General features: G+C 37.9%; 1 protein-coding gene across 4 annotated transcripts in view; it reads right to left on the minus strand.

The window, feature by feature from the left end:
- The window catches only part of spen (spen family transcriptional repressor split ends), a 117254-nt gene that overhangs the window by 39719 nt on the left and 56801 nt on the right, over positions 1-20734 (minus strand). For 2 of the 4 annotated variants that reach the window (XM_074105467.1, XM_074105466.1), the window contains exon 3: positions 4006-4137. In XM_074105467.1, coding sequence (XP_073961568.1) covers positions 4006-4137 — 132 coding nt within the window. Of the gene's footprint in view, positions 1-3945; positions 4138-20734 lie in introns of all 4 variants that reach the window. The other 2 variants (XM_074105465.1, XM_074105464.1) reach the window with 1 other exon arrangement.

A 20734-nucleotide genomic window follows, 5' to 3' on the forward strand; every position in this document is an offset into this window, starting at 1 on the left:
ATTACCCGTTCAATTACTCAATCGACAGCTGACACTCAAAGCGACAACACGAGCGTTTTTGTTAGTTACACATTTTGGATCAAGCCTGTCACGATTTGGTAATAACGATTGTTGTAGATTGTATCTTGGTCAGAAAAAAACGAAGATCCCCTTTGAGTAAATAATAATTCTCATAAATAATTTAGCATACTTTAAGGAACTTTTTAACAGCTAGCCTATACTTTAGTCATTGAACATTATAACAGTACTAGCTTTTGCCCGCGGCTCCACCCGCGTCATATTCGGTTATCGCGCGCTGTTCCCTCGGAAACTGTGCATTTTTCCAGGATAAATAGTAGCCTATGTCACTCTCGGGCCCATAAACTATCTCTATGTCAGAAATCACGTCGATCCGTTCGTTACGGCGTGAAAGATGGACAAACATACAAACACACTTTCACATTTATAATATTAGTAAGTATGGATAGTATGGATGTAATCCGTACCTAGAAAGTTATAATTCAGCCGTATACGATATTATATGATCGAGTCATCCTCAGAATGAGAGATAATAAACTGGAAACTCGTATAACCTTTAATATCACATTCTAAAACTTGTCTCACAATTCTCACAGGTCAGAGGTCATAAAAGTCGTTTTTTTTGCAAATATCTCGCTTTCTATGGATTCGATGATATTATGGCGAAATTATAGTTTTAATTTGTCCATAGGTCTAGATTACGTTTTTATACACATTCAACCATTGTCGAGTTAAAGCGGGTAGAACGAGCCACGCTAAGCCTTTTTCTTCTTTACTATTTATTTATCTCGTGGAAATTCAAAGAAATTATGAAAATAGTTTAAAGCTCTCATACTAACTACCTACATGTATGGCAAATTTGAGTCACTAATAATTACAAATAGAGCCCTAAAGCTAAAACGCGCATTCCAGTTATTCTACATTCCGTTGGAATTTAGGAAAATCTCTTCTTATTTCATCTCCACAATCCTCAAGAATTAACACCTCCGAAACAAAAATTTACTTGACTAATATAAAAAAACAATTACAAAACTAAATATATACTAAACTAAAATTACAAAGTAAAAATATGTCTGCCAAATTTCAAGTCTCTAGCTGAAATGATAGAGCGTGGAGAGAACGTATCGCTAGCCATACATACATGACATAATGGTACATAAGGTCAATTGTGAATCCTGAGATAAAACGTTCCATTGCGGTGAATAGAGGTCCACTGAGAAATGAAATAATATGTAAGAGAAGGCTTGTGTTCTGCGCGCTCTATGCGCTCTAATTCAAAAACGGTTTAACTCATAAAAACGTAATTTTAGACAAAATGTAAATTTAAGCTCTGCAATTTTGTAATAGATCCAAATAAATATCATTAAAAGAATGCGACATTTTCAACAACGATTTTAGTGAGTTTGGCCTTGAATAGACGCGGACAAGATATTCTGTGAGACTTTTGAAACAAGTCTTAAAACGCTATATTAAAGGTTTTTATTTTTCTACAAGTTTCCAGCTTATTATTTCTCATTCCGAGGTCCAATGCATATATGGTTAGGTACTACCTAATAATAACTGTTCAAGATTAATAATAGAATATGTGATGATAGGTTTTAATAATGAACAATTAATATTTATTTCAAATGGTAGTAACCAAAGCACATCTAAAATACAAACTGAGACATGGATGCACAGAAAAACCAGAAAAAGAGACCTGCGCTGGGAATCGAACCCAGTTAAGATTGTTTTTTTTGGAATCTTTTTGTATTTTTTATTTCAATTCCAAATTTTTACTTTTACGGTCATCCCGTAAAACCGAAATTGAAAATACAAACTGAAATACAGATGCACAGAAAAAACAGAAAAATAAGACCATCACTGGGAATCGAACCCAGGTCCTCGGTAATCCGTACCGCGTGCTATACCGCTACACCACTGATGGTCAACGGTACCGACACGAATTTCCCTATGCACCTTATATCTCAGCTTGTGTTTCTTACTTAGTCACTTAAGCAACCACTTAGCTTAGTCACTTAGTCACTTTAGTGCTTAAGTGACTAAGTAAGAAACACAAGCTGAGATATAAGGTGCATAGGGAAATTCGTGTCGGTACCGTTGACCATCAGTGGTGTAGCGGTATAGCACGCGGTACGGATTACCGAGGACCTGGGTTCGATTCCCAGTGATGGTCTTATTTTTCTGTTTTTTCTGTGCATCTGTATTTCAGTTTGTATTTTCAATCGAACCCAGGTCCTCAGCAATCCGTGCTGCGTGCTATAACCCCTACACTACCGCTGGACAGGAATCTAGACACGAATTTTTCATGTGCGAATACATATCTCATCATCATATCTCGTCATATATTAGAATAATTTAACAAAATGACATGTAATAATGATATTACCAATAAAAGAGTATGAGTATGAGTATGAGTATCTCAGGTTGCTTATTTCTACTACGCTACTTAAGCAGCAGCACTAGCATCCATGTCTCAGTTTGTATTTTCGATATGGTTTCACGGGATACCCGTAAAAGTAACGAATTTGGAGTTAAATTAAAAAGAAAACACCTTAACGTTCGGGCGATTGATCATTTTATAGTTGTCACGGTTAGCGGAACTAATATTCGAAGAAAGACAACAAGTCGCACGATTGATTAGCATTATTATCAGTAAGCAATCCGAAAATCTGTGTAGGTATATTGCTACACAAAACCGTCACCAAATCATTTTCTAATATTTTTACAGGTGTGCGCAACAAAAATCTACTTAATCTATTACTACTACCGGCATTGGACATTACGAACATTAAGGAGATCCCGATCCCGGTGTTGTTATGATTTCCAAAATAAACAATAATACTATGTCACAGTTGCACAAATACAACTGAATTAGATTCGAAACTTTACGTAACAACTCATCTGCTTTTTTAATAAATATGCGCATCGTTACTGGGCGAAACGTTTTCTGTGAAACAAAAATCAGCTAACAATTTGATTGCGAAACATTAGGTTTCCGAAAATAATAATAAACAAGTAACCCGCGTAATAATTTCGCACTGTACCTATCTAGGTACAATGCGAAATTTCAATCCTTAAAGCAAAGCAGTTTACATTGAACGAGAAGCTGACGCCAGTTATCGTCGCTAGTAAATTGGATTTTCGACACTGGACCATGTTGTTTGTCACGTTGCCAGTCAGTCACGTGGTTTTCTTGTATTGTCCAAGCGTTTGGTGCTCGGTTGGTGTCACGCGTGAAGTGTATAAGGCGGTGGGGCTTGATGTAACCGAGTTAAGCAGTAACACGGAAAATATACGATACATTTCGATCTTGTAAAATAAATCTGCTATGGTTAAAAAATATGGCGTACTCGTAATTATAGTAGCGGCGCGGACAGTACCGGTTGTAATATTTGAGCTAACATGAACGCGATGTGCCTTTTTTTAATCGAAAAACCCAAAAAAAGGGGTGTTATAAGTGTTGACCGCTATGTGTGTCTATGTGTGTGTCTGTCTGTGGCACCTTAGCTCTTAAACAGGTGGACCGATTTGAATGCGGTTTTTTTTATTTGAAATCAGGTTTTCTAGCGATGGTTTTTAGACATGTTTCATCAAAATCGGTTTAGCCGTTTTTGAGATATTAAACTTTGAAGTGACAATGTTGGGGGTTTTCCAACTTTTTATTGGTTAGGTTTATCACGTTAGCTCGTATTATACTCCTCCGGCGTCAGTGTATTTCTAGCTTATCGGTTTCGCTACAATTTCGCGGTGGTGTGCTACATGCAGGCTAATGCAACCATGCTAGTTAACTTTGGCGCCAGCAGCGCTGTCAATGTAAAGCGTATCTAACTAAATCATGCTGATCGATTGAGAAGCATCGAATTGTATATTGGATGCGCGGTTATAATGATTTTCGTATAGTTCGAATCGAAGAATCGACGTTACCTTTCGGTGTTAGAAGGAGGAGGCGTGTCGTAGGGCGCGGTAGAATTGTGCCGCTGGTACCTGCCGTATGTGAGTGGCGTGTTGCCGCGCCGGCAATACTCCGTGGCGCTGTCGTTGGTGCCGCGCCAGTTGGCCGGGGCGGCCGCCGTCGCCGCCATCGCACACGGGTTGCTTGTGCTGTCCTCGCCGCCCCTGGAATGGTTAACGTTTCGCTTGAGAACAGTAAACAAACACATACCTATTGGCTAACAATTAGTTTATAATATGGATATTTATTTTCGCGACGGGATAGCCCAGTGGTTTGAGAACTTGATTATGAAGCTTAAGATCTTGGGTTCGATCCCCGGTCGGGGTAGATATTTGTAAAAAAAGACTTATGTTTGTTCCATTATTATTTATTTATTTATTTCAAAGAAACTTACATAGTATAACAGTTAAACACTAATGTACTGCGTAAGACAAACACTATTGTTCTCAAGTCTTGCTTATTTAATGTATCTATAATACTATTCAATGGAAAAAATCAATTGTGTAAACAAAGCATTTTTTCACGATTACTCCGTAGTTGCTTACATTTGAACGCCAATCCCGATCATATTCACATCTCAATGAGCTCACCACTGTTTTTAACAATCATTTTATCATTAAATAATCGTGTAAATATGTTTATTTTATAGAATTAATTGGAAGACGAAAATCCGTTATATTTGTCAAATTGACATGATAATTTTTTCCTCACCGAAGTTGGTCTATGGTCGGTCTAGTCTCTGGAAATTTAGTGCTGTACCAACAAAATTAATTATTTGACTGAACCAACCTTATCTACCGATAATTATGGCTGGCTCTGCAAATTAATTTATTCATAGATATTAATTATTTGTGTTACGTTACACTATTTAATGAAGTTTATAAAGGTTTCTAATCCTATCTACTATCCTACTTCCTACTATATCCTACTAATCCTACTAATATTATAAATGTGAAAGTTAGTGAGTGAGTGAGTGAATATGTTTGTTACTTCTTCACGCTGAAACGGCTGGACGGATTTGGATGAAATTTGGCGAAAAGTTAGATAACCTGGATTACAACATAGGATACTTTTTATCCCGATATTCCCATGGGATAGGGATAAAATCTTGAAATAACAACCGCTCAGCTTAGAGTCATGAAAATTGGTATGTAGATAGTTTGACATCGTGAATAAAACATAGCCTACTTTTTATTTCGATATTCCCTCGAGATAGGGATAAAATTTCGAACTAATAACCGCTGGGCTTAGAGTCATGAAATTTGACCATGATTGTTTTTAATGTAATGTCAATGAAAACAACGATTTAATTTTCGGGAATTCCCACGGCAATTTTTAAAAAACCCCGTATTTCAGCTGCTGGACCTAATGATTTACGTGTGCGAAGCCGCGGGTAAACACTAGTTGGACGATAAAAGAGTATTATAGTAGAAATTATGTAGATTTCTATTTACTAGTATCATATTTACTGTGGAGTCCATTGTTGGACCAAAAAATCATTTTGAATCACTTCCCTGTGTCTACTCTCATTTCCCTGTCTTGTGTAAATTTAAAAATGCCTCTTCTAAATTATATCGAAAATACAAACTGAGACATGGATGCACAGAAAAACCAGAAAAAGAGACCAGCGCTGGGAATCGAACCTAGGTCCTCAGCAATCCGTACTGCGTACTATAACCCCTACACCACCGTTGGACAGGAGTCAAGATACAAATTTCTCCTATGCACACATATCTCAGGTTGCCTTTTTCTACTACGCTACTTAAGCAGCAAAAAAATCTAAATTAATTCATATTTTAACTGACCCTTTCAATTCTAAAATACTCCATCATAAACTTTGGGGAAAATATACGTCAAAAAATATAAGTGGATATACATGTTTCACCATTTTAAAAATTCTACCCTTAAAGGGGTATAAAAGGGAGTGTAAGTTTGTATGGAAAAAACGTTAGGTATATATATTTGAAGATATAATTCTAAAACTTAGTGAAAATGCTATTAAACATTTTAAGTTAAAAGGGACATGGAAACATTGTGAATGACTCTTGAACAGGACTAAGAGAATACGTGATTCGCCATTTTTAAAAATTAAACTTAGGGAAAACATTAAATAATGAAATATGAGTAAATTCAAAATAATTATTTACTGCTGATTGAAGTATCTTAAAGAGCTTTCACATCACTAGAGCCAACGTCAGTCAGTCAGTCAGCCAGTCGTCAGTCAAGTGTCAATGTCAGTCACCACATTTGTTTACACAATTGATTTTTTCCATTGAATAGTACCATACTCGTAAGTATGTATCTATTTCTTTAAATATTACTCAAATTTAATTATTTATTTTTAAAGGATGTAATTTATTTTGAAAGTAAAAACTTGGTTATTTACATTACGTAATATCTCAAACTAAGTTAAAAATTATTACAAAAAAAAATATAAAAGTAACTATACGTAATAACTAAACTAGAACCAGAAAAAAAAATGAAAAAGGATCCACCCGCGGCATGGACTATGGAATGGACCCAAAGATGCTGGCAGCATTTCCTCGCTGCACAGTGTAAGAAAATGTACAGTGGTTAAAGGGCAACACACACAAGAGAGCGGCCGCGGGTCGTGCGCGGGCCCGCGACGGGCGTATTTGCATGGCGGTATATGGACGCCTTCACACAGAACGCGAGCGCGGGACGGGTCGTGCGCAGGCCCGCGCCCGTCGCCCGTCGTCACAAATAGCGCGCGGGCCGAGCGCAGTGTTACCAACTCTTAAAAATATTTATCCCTAAAGCTTAAGTTAAAAACCCCTAAAATTGCTATAATTAATTGGAAATCCCCCTAAAACATGTTAGTATAGGTAGTACCACAAGAGTTGAAGTGATTACACACACAGCTACATGTCGTGTAATGACATCAGGTTTTTGACAGTTACTCGTGCATTTTATTTATTCTTCTTTTGTGCAATCAGTTATTTATTTTTGTAGCTGTGTGGGTAATCATTCACTTCAACTCTCGTGGCACTACATATATTAAAAACCGGCCAAGGGCGCAGTTTTTCGGCAATAACTCAAAAACGGTATATCCGATCACGTTGAAACCAATTTTCGTTGAAAGTATTTATTAAGCGTTACCTTTCCATATTTTTTGGACAAACAGTTTACAAGGTAGAGGGGGGGGGGGGGGACAATTTTTGCTAGCTAATTTTTGGGAGCGACTATTTCCGGAAATCTTTACTTAATCAAAAAAGTTGGATGAGAAAAAAAACCCCTACTTTACGTCTACGAGTCTAGGAGGTACCAAAAAAAAAATTTTTTTATTTTTATTTTTCATTGTACCATTTTGTCGGGATAGTTTATTGTCCCTGAGCAAAGCCGCGGACGGACAGACAGACAGCGAAACTATAAGGGTTCCGTTTATGCCATATACCGTATTCATGCGCAGTAGCTAGTTCACTTTTGCGAGTATTTTATTTTTTTAATTAATTGGTACTACAGAAAAATCTGTTTTTTTTTCCATTGACTAGTATAAGCTTATTCCTGTCGATAAAAAATCAGCTACTTTTAAAAATTTCATCCATCGCCCATCATTACATAAATTGGATTTAATTAGGTAAGTAAATAAAGTTTGACCTTGGTGCGCAAGCGCGTTTGTCGTTTTCCACATATCTCTCGCGGCTCTGTATAAGATCGAGTTGACAAAAAATGTCGTATCCATTATTGGTTCTAGAACTGTTTTAATTTCTACTCCAAAAGTCGCCAGGTAAACCATTTTAGTCGTCAAAACTTTTTTGCGGTCTCTAAGATTTAAGCAAAAGTCGTCACTTCTAGGGACTAAGTCACTAAACTGACAACATTGATAGCCGCTGCGGGCCCGTCGCGGGTCCGACCCGCTCTCTGTGTGAATACAACGAACCGCGCGGCTCACGCGGCGGACACGACCCGACCCGCGCACGCTTTCTGTGTGTGTTGCCCTTAATGTTCTTTGTCTGAGCGCGAAATGCCGACAATCGGCTAGACACTGGAAATGTATCAGGGTTGTCACAAAAAAGTAAAATGCAAATACGTTCCTATAATAAGGTATGTATTAATTAATGTGGGTATAATACGGTATTTGACTATTTTGTATATGTTTTATAAATTAAAACTACACAATGCCTGTTATCGAATAGAAAAACAATTTTTAAGCTACCTTTACAAATAACAAAGTTATAAAGGTTTGAAATTCAAGATTAGACAGAGAAAGACATACTGGCATGTGACGTCACACGCCAGTACCGCCATACTTGCTGCATAGAGAAAAGCGTTTGAGAAAGAGACAGGTATATCGATTTTTCCAAAAATCACTATAAATCCAATTTTCAACCGATTTAAATTTTCTCTTCGCTAAACACTATCTGTATATCTATATTTTCATAATAATATTAAGATATGGCAAAATCAGGAGTTGTCAAATACCGTATTATGTGTGTACCTGCATTCATAACTGCTTAAAGTCCATTCAGCATAACATTGGACTGAAGGTCACACAAGAAGGGGTTCATAACATTTTTTGTGAAGTCGTAATAATGATGATGATAATGATGAATAAAAGAAGTAATACGATAAAGTCGTAATTTTGTTTAGTTTGTAAGTAGATATATTATTTTATTACTAAATATCGATGCCTTAGTTCACACTTATACCGAATCGCGATTGTCAGGAATTAAAAAGCGAATTGCCGCGCGGCGGTGGCGTTCTGTTTCTTTTTGATAATGCCGCCACAGATGCCGCCTAGCAAGCAACCGCTCACAGTCTGCGCCGCGCCCCGCCCCGCACCGCGCCTCGCCGTCGAAGGCTTGTTGGCAACAGAGTATCATCCCTTTTATAGTCTAAAAGTTCCTCGTGAACATTTTTTTAATACTTAGGTAGTAATTAATGACGTACACTTAACGGACAGACCATGGGATTTTATTTTAAGTAATTTATGGAATCTCAATTGTCCATCATTACGGCTGTACGACGTTGACATACAGCCGTATACTTCACATGTACAACGCATTTATAATAAATTGACTACTCCTGTATCGGAACAATTATTAAATTATATTCATGAAAAATTGCGACACTTCGCAGCTATGGTCTGTCCCATAATTCGAGATACTAAAATGACGTTTCATGTGTTACCTGTTTTTTGCATCTCATAAATAGTGATGTGCCGCAACCGGTTATCACCGAAAGATATTGTAGGTACCTATGTATGTATGTCGTAAAATATTAAGATATGAACGGATCTGTGATGTACTAAAATGTAGGGCACTTAGGACATTCTAGAAAAGGTAAAATAGGTCTAATAAAAATGCGACCGTTTTCGAGATATTTCAACTTTTTATAGATGTTGATGTTTAAGTTTCAATTTCATTCTTTGGCCTCTGTGTATACATATTTGTACGTATTTACAACCATACACTTCTCGGCTTTGCTAAGAGGTTGACGTTTCCGTTTTTTCCGAGGCAAAAGTATTTCTTCGCTGTGTCGTCTATGCGACGAAGTACTTGGCTGCTCAGAATCCATGTTTAATCAAACAAAACTCAACAAAAACACGACCAAACAAAATTAACAAATAAAAAATCTATCTCAACAAATTTAACAAATAATGTCAACAATAACACGAGAAAACGCACTGATCACATCCAATGACAATACGAGTAAAGTAACGAAAATCGGTTGAATACCACTTGAATACGAAAAACATGAACAATGACGTTGTGTGGTATCTGAGGGCCTACTCCGGAATTCGAAAATCAAAGTTCGCACCGCAACACCCCTCTCACTCCTGCATTAAATAGAAGGACGGAACGACACGAACCTCGACTTTCGAACTTCGTAGTAGCCATGCTGGCCCTAACTACGAAATGCAACTTCGTATGTTGCCGTCCCGCTGACGCTTATCTCATTTAACACGCGAGTGAAAGGGACTGTGCCATACGAACTTCGTTTTTCTACTTTTGTAGTAGCCCCTCTGTATTATTTTTTATGTTGGCACTAAGTGATGAACACTGTATTTTTACATTTGCTTATATTTTATCACTTTATCGTAAAAGTGCATTTATATTTACAAAATGGAAAGTAGAATATTGTATGCTATAATTTTTTTTTTTGCTATCGTAAAATATACATTTTATCGGTTATTTACGAAACCGAAATCATGGAGCAGCACTGTTCCTTTTATGCTGACCACATTATTTTTACTTTTGACATTTCAGACTGTCATTTTAGTATCTTCATTTCAGGGATAGACCATAGTACCATCGCGCACTGAACGTCGGAGTGCACGGGGCGCCCGCGGGGCCATGCCCCTCTCCCCCGCACCGCACCTCGTCGTTGCTCTGTCTAGACGGCCGAGTTTAGTGACTTTAAGGGCAACACACACAGAGAGCGGGCGCGGGTCGTGCGCGGGCCCGCGCCCGTCGCCCGTCGTTACAAACAGCGCGAGCCGAGCGCAGTGTTACCAACTCTCAAAAATATTTATCCCTAAAGCTTAAGTTAAAAACCCCTAAAACTCGTTTTTAATGAAAATGTTTACTTTAAATTTGAATATTTCGCAAAAAAAATACTGAATCGAAAAATCGTCTTAGTAACCCCCTAGTGCTTTTAATTTAAAAGACCCTACACTAAAGGGTTGGATGAGAAAAAAAAACCCTTACTAAAGTAAGGGTTTTTTTTTTCTAAGGGAGGTACCCAAAAAAAATTTTTTTTTTATTTTTCATTGTACCATTTTGTTGGGTTAGTTTTCATAATAAGTATAGCTATGTAAAATTACAGCTTTGAAGCATTGATAGTCCCTGAGCAAAGCCGCGGACGGACAGACAGACAGACATGGCGAAACTATAAGGGTTCCGTTTTTGCCATTTTGGCTACGGAACCCTAAAAACCGTATTCATAATTAATTGGTAGGTACTACAGAAAAATCTGTTATTTTTTCCATTGACTAGTATAAGCTTATTCCTGTCTATAAAAAAAATCAGCCACTTTTAAAAATTTCACCCATTGCCGAGCCCATCATTACATAAATTGGATTTAATTAAGTAAGTAAATAAAGCTTGACCTTGGTGCAGAAGCGCGTTTGTCGTTTTCCACATATATCTCGCGGCATCTGTGTCGAGTTGACAAAAATGTCGTATCTATTATTGGTTCTAGAACTGTTTTAATTTGTACTCCAAAAGTCGCCAGATACCTAAACCATTTCTGTCATCAAAACTTTTTTGCGGTCGCTAAGATTTAAGCAAAAGTCGTCACTGCTAGGGACTAACAGCCTTATTCATAAAAAGTTAGAGCCTCCTTGAAGGCTCCTTGAAGGCCCGATGCTAAAAAACATGATTCATAAACGTCTGTTAGCGCTAATCAGTCGATCAAGGCTCTGCTAAAGTTAGAGGACCGTAGACCCTCCTTTATCTCTCTGCTAAGTCACAAAATGGCCGCCACAAGTTTGAACAGCTGACTTTGACTAGAGAAAAAACCATAGGTACCGAAGATATTTATAGTGAAGGCAGGGCTACGCAGATTAAAAAAAAAAACAGAAAAATTAATTTTCAGGAATTTGTATTTAAAAATCCTCTAAATTAGCAACAATAAATTAACAATAAATATGAAAAAAAAAAGGATGATTAACATAATTATGGCTTTTTGCACAACATAAACATGCGGATCGGAAATGGCGCCTTTTTATTTTTTTTCCTGGTAATTTGCTGTCACTGCTGTCAATTTTTTTTATAAATTATCGATTAGGCCATTTTTTTGTCTTTGATTTGTCAAGGTGGCCAACATAACGCGTCTAATCCGTCTATCAGCAGCTCAACAACTAGCAGACTGCTAGCAAGCGTTTATGAATCATACTTCTTGACAACCGTCTAACAAGCTTAATCAGTCTGCTAAGTAACAGACCGATCAAACCTCAATTAAGGATTTTTTATGAATAAGGCTGTATGTCACTAAACTGGCAACATTGATAGCCGCCGCGGGCCCGTCGCGGGTCCGACCCGCTCTCTGTGTGAATACAACGAACCGCGCGGCTCACGCGGCGGACACGACCCGACCCGCGCACGCTTTCTGTGTGTGTTGTCCTTTAAGTTCTTACAGCCTTATTCATAAAAAATCCTTAATTGAGGTTTGATAGGTCTGTTACTTAGCAGACTGATTAAGCTTGTTAGACGGTTGTCAAGAAGTATTATTCTAGTCTGTTAGTTATTGAGCTGCTGATAGACGGATTAGACGCGTTATGTTGGCCATCTTGACAAATCAAAGACAAAAAGTGGCCTCATCGATAATTAAAAAAAAATTGAGAGCAAATTAGCAGGAAAAAAAATAAAAAGCGAGATGTTTGTTTTCCCGCCATTTCCGATCCGCATGTTTATGTTGTACCTAAGTGCAAAAAGCCGTAATAATGTTAATCATCCTATTTTTTTTTTCATATTTATTGTTAGCAAAGTAGCAGTAATGAATACCTTATTTAGAGGATTTTTAAATACAAATTCCTGAAAATATTTTTTCCTGGATTATTTTAATCTTTGCGTAACACTCCCTTTCACTAAAAATATCTTCGGTATGGTTTTTTGCTCTTGTCAAAGTCAGCTGTTCAAACTTGTGGCGGTCATTTTGTGACTTAGCAGGGAGATAAAGGAGAGTCTACGGTCCTCTTACTTTAGCAGAGCCTTGATCGACTGATTAGCGCTAACAGACGTTTATGAATCATGTTTTTTTAGCATCGGGCCTTCAAGGAGCCTTCAAGGAGGCTCTAACTTTTTATGAATAAGGCTGTTAGACTTTGCTCGCTGTACGAGTATAGCAATGCTGATAAGTAGCGAGGAAGCTGCCAGAGCTTCTGTCCCCTGTGTTATCGTATCCGATAGTCGTTTTGACAATTGGCTAAGTAAAGTTTTTTGAAGAGGTGCTAAATATATTTTTCTTCGATAGTCGACGTCTTAATAATCGAGGAACTGCAGCTCTTTTATTTTTATTTCCTCCTATTAATTAGAAATATTTTTTTAAGTGGTCGATATGACGTTTGTGAGATTGAAATGGGAGAACCGTTGAGGGCTCAGTACTTAGTAGAAACAGTAAAAAAAAAAACCAAGTCAACTATCACTGCTGTCACTGTCAAGTAGAATCTAACCTAAAACCGTTTTATTTGCTTTGCGATTTGGTGCGATCAGTGTGTGTTTCGGATACTTTTAAAGACCTCTCAGCACAAACTCAGTACTTTAAAATTTGCCGCATTTCTCCACGACCTTTGCATGATAATTGGACCACGATTGGATAGTTTCGACGACTATTTTGGCTCTGCTTCTTCGACAACGCTATCTTGCAGTCTCGACGACACTTGGCTTGACTTTTGGACCATATTTTCGATTTTAGCGGCTTCACCTTTCAATACGAAATGAGTGAATTTGTGCGATCAGATTCAAGGAACTTGCCACACATGGCTATGAGTAGAATATTTTGACACCAGTGATAAGTATACAATGTTGCCGAAATCAGAGGAGATAAAGCACTCATGTCCGTACCGGTAAAATGGATGAACGTAAGTACAAAATTATATCAATACAGTTTTTTGTCTATTTTTTTACATTGCATTTTAGGGCATCAAAAGTTGAATATGTTGCCGGAACAAAGTTGTTTGAGAGCACAGAATAACATATATATAGAATAATATAGATATCAACTGACAATGTGATTGATGCGACAGGTGATGTTGTTCTGCATTGGCTGGTAAATATTATGATAAAGTAAAATTTCTGTGGTTAGTGAAACATTATATTATAACTAGCTGTTGCCCGCGACTCTGTCTACGAAGAATTCGCTTATCGCTTTCCCGCGAGTATGTACTATGTATTTTTAAGGGATAAAAAGTAGCCTATGTTCTTCCTCGGGACTCCAACTACCTACATAATGAATTTCGGCTAAATCAGTTCAGCGGTTGAAGCATGAAAAGTTAACAGACAGACAGACAGAGTTCCTTTCACGTTTATAATATTAAATATAAGTAAGGATTTATAATAATTTTGATCTTTTTTCAGGTGGATGTAAACACACGTTGGTGTTTTTATTTTGGTTGCAAGAAAAAATCCAGTGAAGGAGCATAACCTGTTTTTTCCAAGGACATGCCTTTATCCATAAAAAAGAGGCATAGAAGTACCACGGAACTCCTCAATGGTTAATGGAAGAGAATAGAAGAGACTTAAGATTTAGCACGGAAATGTAATTTTGAACATGACGGACGATCTCTTAATACAGAAATGTATTTTTAGTTTACAATGCAAGTACAGTCGACAAAAAGTACAGTCAGCAAATTTTTTTTCTAAAAATATCATTTTTGGTTTTTATTTGCTTTTATTTTTCCTCACAATACATTTTGTTGACTATACTTGTCTTGCATTGTCATCTAATCTGTAATCAGTATAAGTACCGCTGTGCTAAGCTAACGGTACTTTAAATTTGTATTCTCATTTTGGTTTATAATTATAATACGTACGTACATTGCAAGTCGAATAAGATCTTGTAAAATATGTTTCTTTTCACTTATGATTTACATCATCAAAAATAACGAAAAAATGTGCAGAATTTGTAACATTGCTTACAGAGATTTTGATTAGGTTCGATTCCCGGTCATGTATGTATTAGAGTCAGACAAAATAAAGCAGTTGAATGACATATATATCCATACTAATATTATAAATGCGAAAGTGTGTGTGTTTGTATGTTTCTCCGTCTTTCACGTCGCAACGGAGCGACGGATCCACGTGATTTTGGCACAGAGATTGTTTAAGGGCAACACACACAGAAAGCGTGCGCGGGTCGGGTCGTGTCCGCCGCGGGAGCCGCGCGGTTCGTTGTATTCACACAGAGAGCGGGTCGGACCCGCGACGGGCCCGCGGCGGCTATCAATGTTGCCAGTTTAGTGACTTAGTCCCTAGAAGTGACGACTTTTGCTTAAATCATAGCGACCGCAAAAAAGTTTTGACGACAGAAATGGTTTAGGTATCTGGCGACTTTTGGAGTACAAATTAAAACAGTTCTAGAACCAATAATAGATACGACATTTTTGTCAACTCGACACAGAATTATACAGTGCCGCGAGATATATGTGGAAAACGACAAACGCGCTTGCGCACCAAGGTCAAACTTTATTTACTTACTTAATTAAATCCAATTTATGGAATGATGGGCGATGGATGAAATTTTTAAAAGTGGCTGATTTTTTTTTATAGAAAGGAATAAGCTTATACTAGTCAATGGAAAAAATAACAGATATCTTAGCGACCGCAACAAAGTTTTGACGACAAAAATTAAATAAAACAGTTCTAGAACCAATAATAGATACATTTTTGACAACTTGACACAGAATTATACAATGCCGCGAGATATATTACGTGGAAAACGACAAACGCGCTTGCGCACCAAGGTCAAATTTTATTTACTTACTTAATTAAATCCAATTTATGGAATGATGGGCGATCGATGAAATTTTTAAGTGGCTGATTTTTTTATTGACAGGAATAAGCTTAAACTAGTCAATGGAAAAAAAGTATCAGATTTTCTGTAGTATCAATTAATTAAAAAAATAAAATAAATAAATTTTATTCTCGCCTAAATGAACCAGCTACTGCGCATGAATACAGTTTTTAGGGTTCCGTAGCCAAAATGGAAAAAACGGAACCCTTATAGTTTCACCATGTCTGTCTGTCAGTCTATCTGTCCGTCCGCGGCTTTGCTCAGGGACTATCAATGCTTCAAAGCTGTAATTTTACATAGATATACTTATTATGAAAACTATCCCAACAAAATGGTAAAAATTAAAAAAAAAATTTTTTTGGGTACCTCCCATAGATAGTTTCTCATCCAACCCTATAGTGTAGGGTCTTTTAAATTAAAAGCATTAGGGGGTTACTAAGACGATTTTTCGATTCAGTATTTTTTTTGCGAAATATTCAAATTTAAAGTGAACATTTTCATTAAAAACGAGTTTTAACTTAAGCCTTAGGGATAAATATTTTTGAGAGTTGGTAACACTTCGCTCGGCTCGCGCTGTTTGTGACGACGGGCGACGGGCGCGGGCCCGCGCACGACCCGCGCCCGCGCCCGCGTTCTGTGTGAAGGCGTCCATATACCGCCATGCAAATACGCCCGTCGCGGGCCCGCGCACGACCCGCGCCCGCTCTCTGTGTGTGTTGCCCTTTATGGGCCACAGAGTGATATAGGCTACTTTTTATCCCGGAAAAATAAACAGTTCCCGAGGGAACAGCGCGGAACAACCGAATTCCACGCGGGCGAAGCCGCGGGCAAAAGATAGTATATATACACACATCCAGTTCAACTGGTAGAACAAACGATACAATCTAGGGTCACCGTCACAAGTACAAGTACTAAAAATACAAGTAAATCACCACGGTTTTGTTATAACTTATGATCAATGGTACGCATATTGTTTACACGTATAAAACACAAGTTAATCAAACCACGGTTGCTTAAGAAATGAAGTTTAATATGATTGACAGCCCTTTTATACCTGCTGGAAAAATCTTAACAGCGCGATTCAGCTTTTCCTTGAGACGAGAAAGTGATATCTTTTGATACAAAAGTAAACTAAAATCCCGGTTTAACACATAGTGACCTATAATATTTATATTATATTTCCTTGTATTTCTTAGTAGTACTTCTAATGCCTTTATATGGATGGCACAATATTTAATTTATTAAAAATACGACTTGTTTTTAAATTACCCTTTGCCAGGAATATTATATACATGTTCCAATAAATCGGGTCTTTTGAGACATATGTTTATGCTACACGTTTTTATGATAATTTGTGTGGTTATGAAATAAAAACAATATAAATTATTGCATTTTTATTATAATACTCTGCAAATTAACTAAAACCATCTAAAACACATGCAATAGGACAGCTTTGTATAGGTAGCATGTTCCAACAAATAGGGTCTTTTGAGTCATATGCTTATGCTAAACGTTTTTATGATAATTTGTACATTTCGGAAATAAATAAAATATGGCTACTACTATACAGAAAACGTATTTTTTACCGTTTTTTTGCCGTTTTCGTGCGCGGCCCGCGACGGGCGTATTTGCATGGCGGTATATGGACGCCTTCACACAGAACGCGGGCGCGGGTCAGGCACGGGAAGGGTCGTGCGCGGGCCCGCGCCCGTCGCCCGTCGTCACAAACAGCACACGGGCCGAGAGCAGTGACCAACTATCAAAAATATTTATCCCTAAAGCTTAAGTTAAAAACCCCTTAAACTCGATTTTAATGAAAATTTGTACTTTAAAGTTGAATATTTCACAAACAAATCACTGAATCGAAAAATCGTCTTAGAGACCCCCTAATGGTTTTAATTTAAAAGACCCCACACTTAAGGGTTGGATGAGGGAAAAAAACCCTATTTTGTCTATGGGAGGTACTAAAAGAAAAAAAAAAATTTAAAATTATTCATTGTACCATTTTGTGGGGATAGTTTTCATATATATCCGTGCAAAATTACAGCTTACTGTCAGACAGACAGACAGACAGACAGACATGGCGAAACTATAAGGGTTCCGTTTTTGCCATTTTGGCTACGGAACCCTAAAAACCGTATTCATGCGCAATAGCTTGTTCATTTTGGCGAGAATAAAATCCAAGTATTTTATTTTTTTATTTAATTGATACTACAGAAAATCTGATACTTTTTTTCCATTGACTAGTTTAAGCTTATTCCTGTCAATAAAAAAATCAGCCACTTAAAAATTTCATCGATCGCCCATCATTCCATAAATTGGATTTAATTAAGTAAGTAAATAAAATTTGACCTTGGTGCGCAAGCGCGTTTGTCGTTTTCCACGTAATATATCTCGCGGCATTGTATAATTCTGTGTCAAGTTGTCAAAAATGTATCTATTATTGGTTCTAGAACTGTTTTATTTAATTTTTGTCGTCAAAACTTTGTTGCGGTCGCTAAGATTTCGTCACTTCTAGGGACTAACAGCCTTATTCATAAAAAATCCTTAAGGGCAACACACACAGAGAGCGGGCGCGGGTCGTGCGCGGGCCCGCGACGGGCGTATTTGCATGGCGGTATATGGACGCCTTCACACAGAACGCGGGCGCGGGCGCGGGTCGTGCGCGGGCCCGCGCCCGTCGCCCGTCGTCACAAACAGCGCGCGGGCCGTGCGCAGAGTTACCAACTCTCAAAAATATTTATCCCTAAAGCTTAAGTTAAAAACCCCTAAAACTCGATTTTAATGAAAATTTGTAACTTTAAAGTTGAATATTTCGCAAATAAATCACTGAATCGAAAAATCGTCTTAGTAACCCTCTAATGGTTTTAATTTAAAAGACCCCACACTATAGGGTTGGATGAGAAAAAAAAACCCTACTTTACGTCTATGGGAGGAACCAAAAAAAATTTATTTTTTATTTTTCATTGTACCATTTTGTCGGGATAGTTTTCATATATATCCGTGCAAAATTACAGCTTTCTAGCATTGATAATCCCTGAGCAAAGCCGCGGACGGACCGACAGACAGACATGGCGAAACTATAAGAGTTCCGTTTATGACATTTTGGCTACGTAACCCTAAAAACCGTATTCATGCGCAGTAACTAGTTCATTTTGGCGAGAATAAAATCTAAGTATTTTATTTTTTAGATTAATTGGTACTACAGAAAAATCTGATATTTTTTCCATTGACTAGTATAAGCTTATTCCTGTCGATAAAAAAAAATCAGCCACTTTTAAAAATTTCATCCATCGCCCATCATTACATAAATTGGATTTAATTAAGTAAGTAAATAAAGTTTGACCTTGGTGCGCAAGCGCGTTTGTCGTTTTCCACATATATCTCGCGGCACTGTATAATTCTGTGTAGAGTTGACAAAAATGTTGTATCTATTATTGGTTCTAGAACTGTTTTAATTTGTACTCCAAAAGTCGCCAGATAAACCATTTTATTCGTCAAAACTTTTTTGCGGTCGCTAAGATTTAAGCAAAAGTCGTCACTTCTATGGACTAAGTCACTAAACTGGCAACATTGATAGCCGCTGCGGGCCCGTCGCGGGTCCGACCCGCTCTCTGTGTGAATACAACGAACCGCGCGGCTCACGCGGCGAACACGACCCGACCCGCGCACGCTTTCTGTGTGTGTTGCCCTTTAATTGAGGTTTGATCGGTCTGTTACTTAGCAGACTGATTAAGCTTGTTAGACGGTTGTCAAGAAGTATGATTCATAAACGCTTGCTAGCATCTCATCATCTTTAGTCGGGATAGTTTTCATATATATCCGTGCAAAATTACAGCTTTTTTAGCATTCCCCTGAGCAAAGCCGCGGACGAACAAACAGACAGACAGACATGGCGAAACTATAAGGGTTCCGTTTTTGCCATTTTAGCTACGGAATCCTAAAAACCGTATTCATGCGCAGTAACTAGTTCATTTTGGCGAGAATAAAATTTAAGTTTATTTTTTTATTTAATTGGTACTGGCCAAAATGGCAAAAACGGAACCCTTATAGTTTCGCCATGTCTGTCTGTCTGTGTCTGTCCGTCCGCGGCTTTGCTCAGGGACTATCAATGCTAGAAAGCTGTAATTTTGCACGGATATATATGAAAACTATCCCGACTAAAGATGATGAGATGCTAGCAAGCGTTTATGAATCATACTTCTTGACAAAGTGGTACAATGAAAAATAAAATAAAAAAATTTTTTTTGGGTTTCTCCCATATACGTTAAGAAGGGGTTTTTTTTCTCATCCAACCCTATAGTGTGGGGTCTATTAAATTAAAACCATTAGGGGGTTACTAAGACGATTTGTCGATTCAGTGATATGTTTGCGAAATATTCAATTCAAAAATCGATGAGCATACAAGTAGTGCAGCACCCATTTGCTTTGGCGTGCCACAGGGTAGTATTTTAGGGCCCACGCTCTTCGTCATATACATCAATGATCTTCTCCAACTATCCGTTCCAAGCTCTGAGATCATTTGTTACGCCGATGACACTGTTGTTTTGTTTAGTGGTAACACATGGGGGGAAACGTACTCGTCAGCTGAGGAGGGCCTGTCAAGAGTAGCAAGCTGGTTAGACAGAAATCTTCTCACTTTAAATGTCGATAAGAGCTGCTATGTGCCCTTTTCAAAAAAGGCTGTTTTCCCTACCCCTGCCCTTTTTGATCTTAAGATTCATTCCTGCAGTAGTAACAAACCGAACTGCACATGTGGTGCTATTGGTAAGCAGAACTCTGTGAAATACTTGGGTCTTATTGTGGACGAACACCTATCTTTTAAGCCTCATATAGCGGCCTTATCTAGGAAAGTTAGGAAGTTCATCTACTTGTTTAAACGGCTGCGTGATTGCACACCTCTGGATATTTTACGAATAGTCTACCTTGCGCTGTGCCAGTCTGTAATACAATACTGTGTCGCAGTCTGGGGCAGCGCGGGTAAGACGGCACTACTTGAACTTGAACGTGCGCAACGTGCAGTCATCAAAGTCATGCTGAAAAAGCCTTTTCGTTTTCCTACTGATGCTCTTTATAGGGAAACAGGGTTTCTTAGAGTTAGGCAGCTGTTTATCCTTAATGCAGTCACTCGAGTCCACAGGAATATCTCAGGGTCTTCACAAAAAGACCTCATGAAACGCCGAATCTACCGGGTTCCGGTACCCTTCGTTAAATCGGCACACGCAAAACGCGCTGCATTTTTTGCACATCCGTTTGTGTACAATGCTGTGTGTAGGGTCTGCGATT

The sequence above is a fragment of the Choristoneura fumiferana genome, chromosome 23 (assembly GCF_025370935.1).
Source record: "Choristoneura fumiferana chromosome 23, NRCan_CFum_1, whole genome shotgun sequence".
Classification (NCBI taxonomy): Eukaryota; Metazoa; Arthropoda; class Insecta; order Lepidoptera; family Tortricidae; genus Choristoneura; species Choristoneura fumiferana.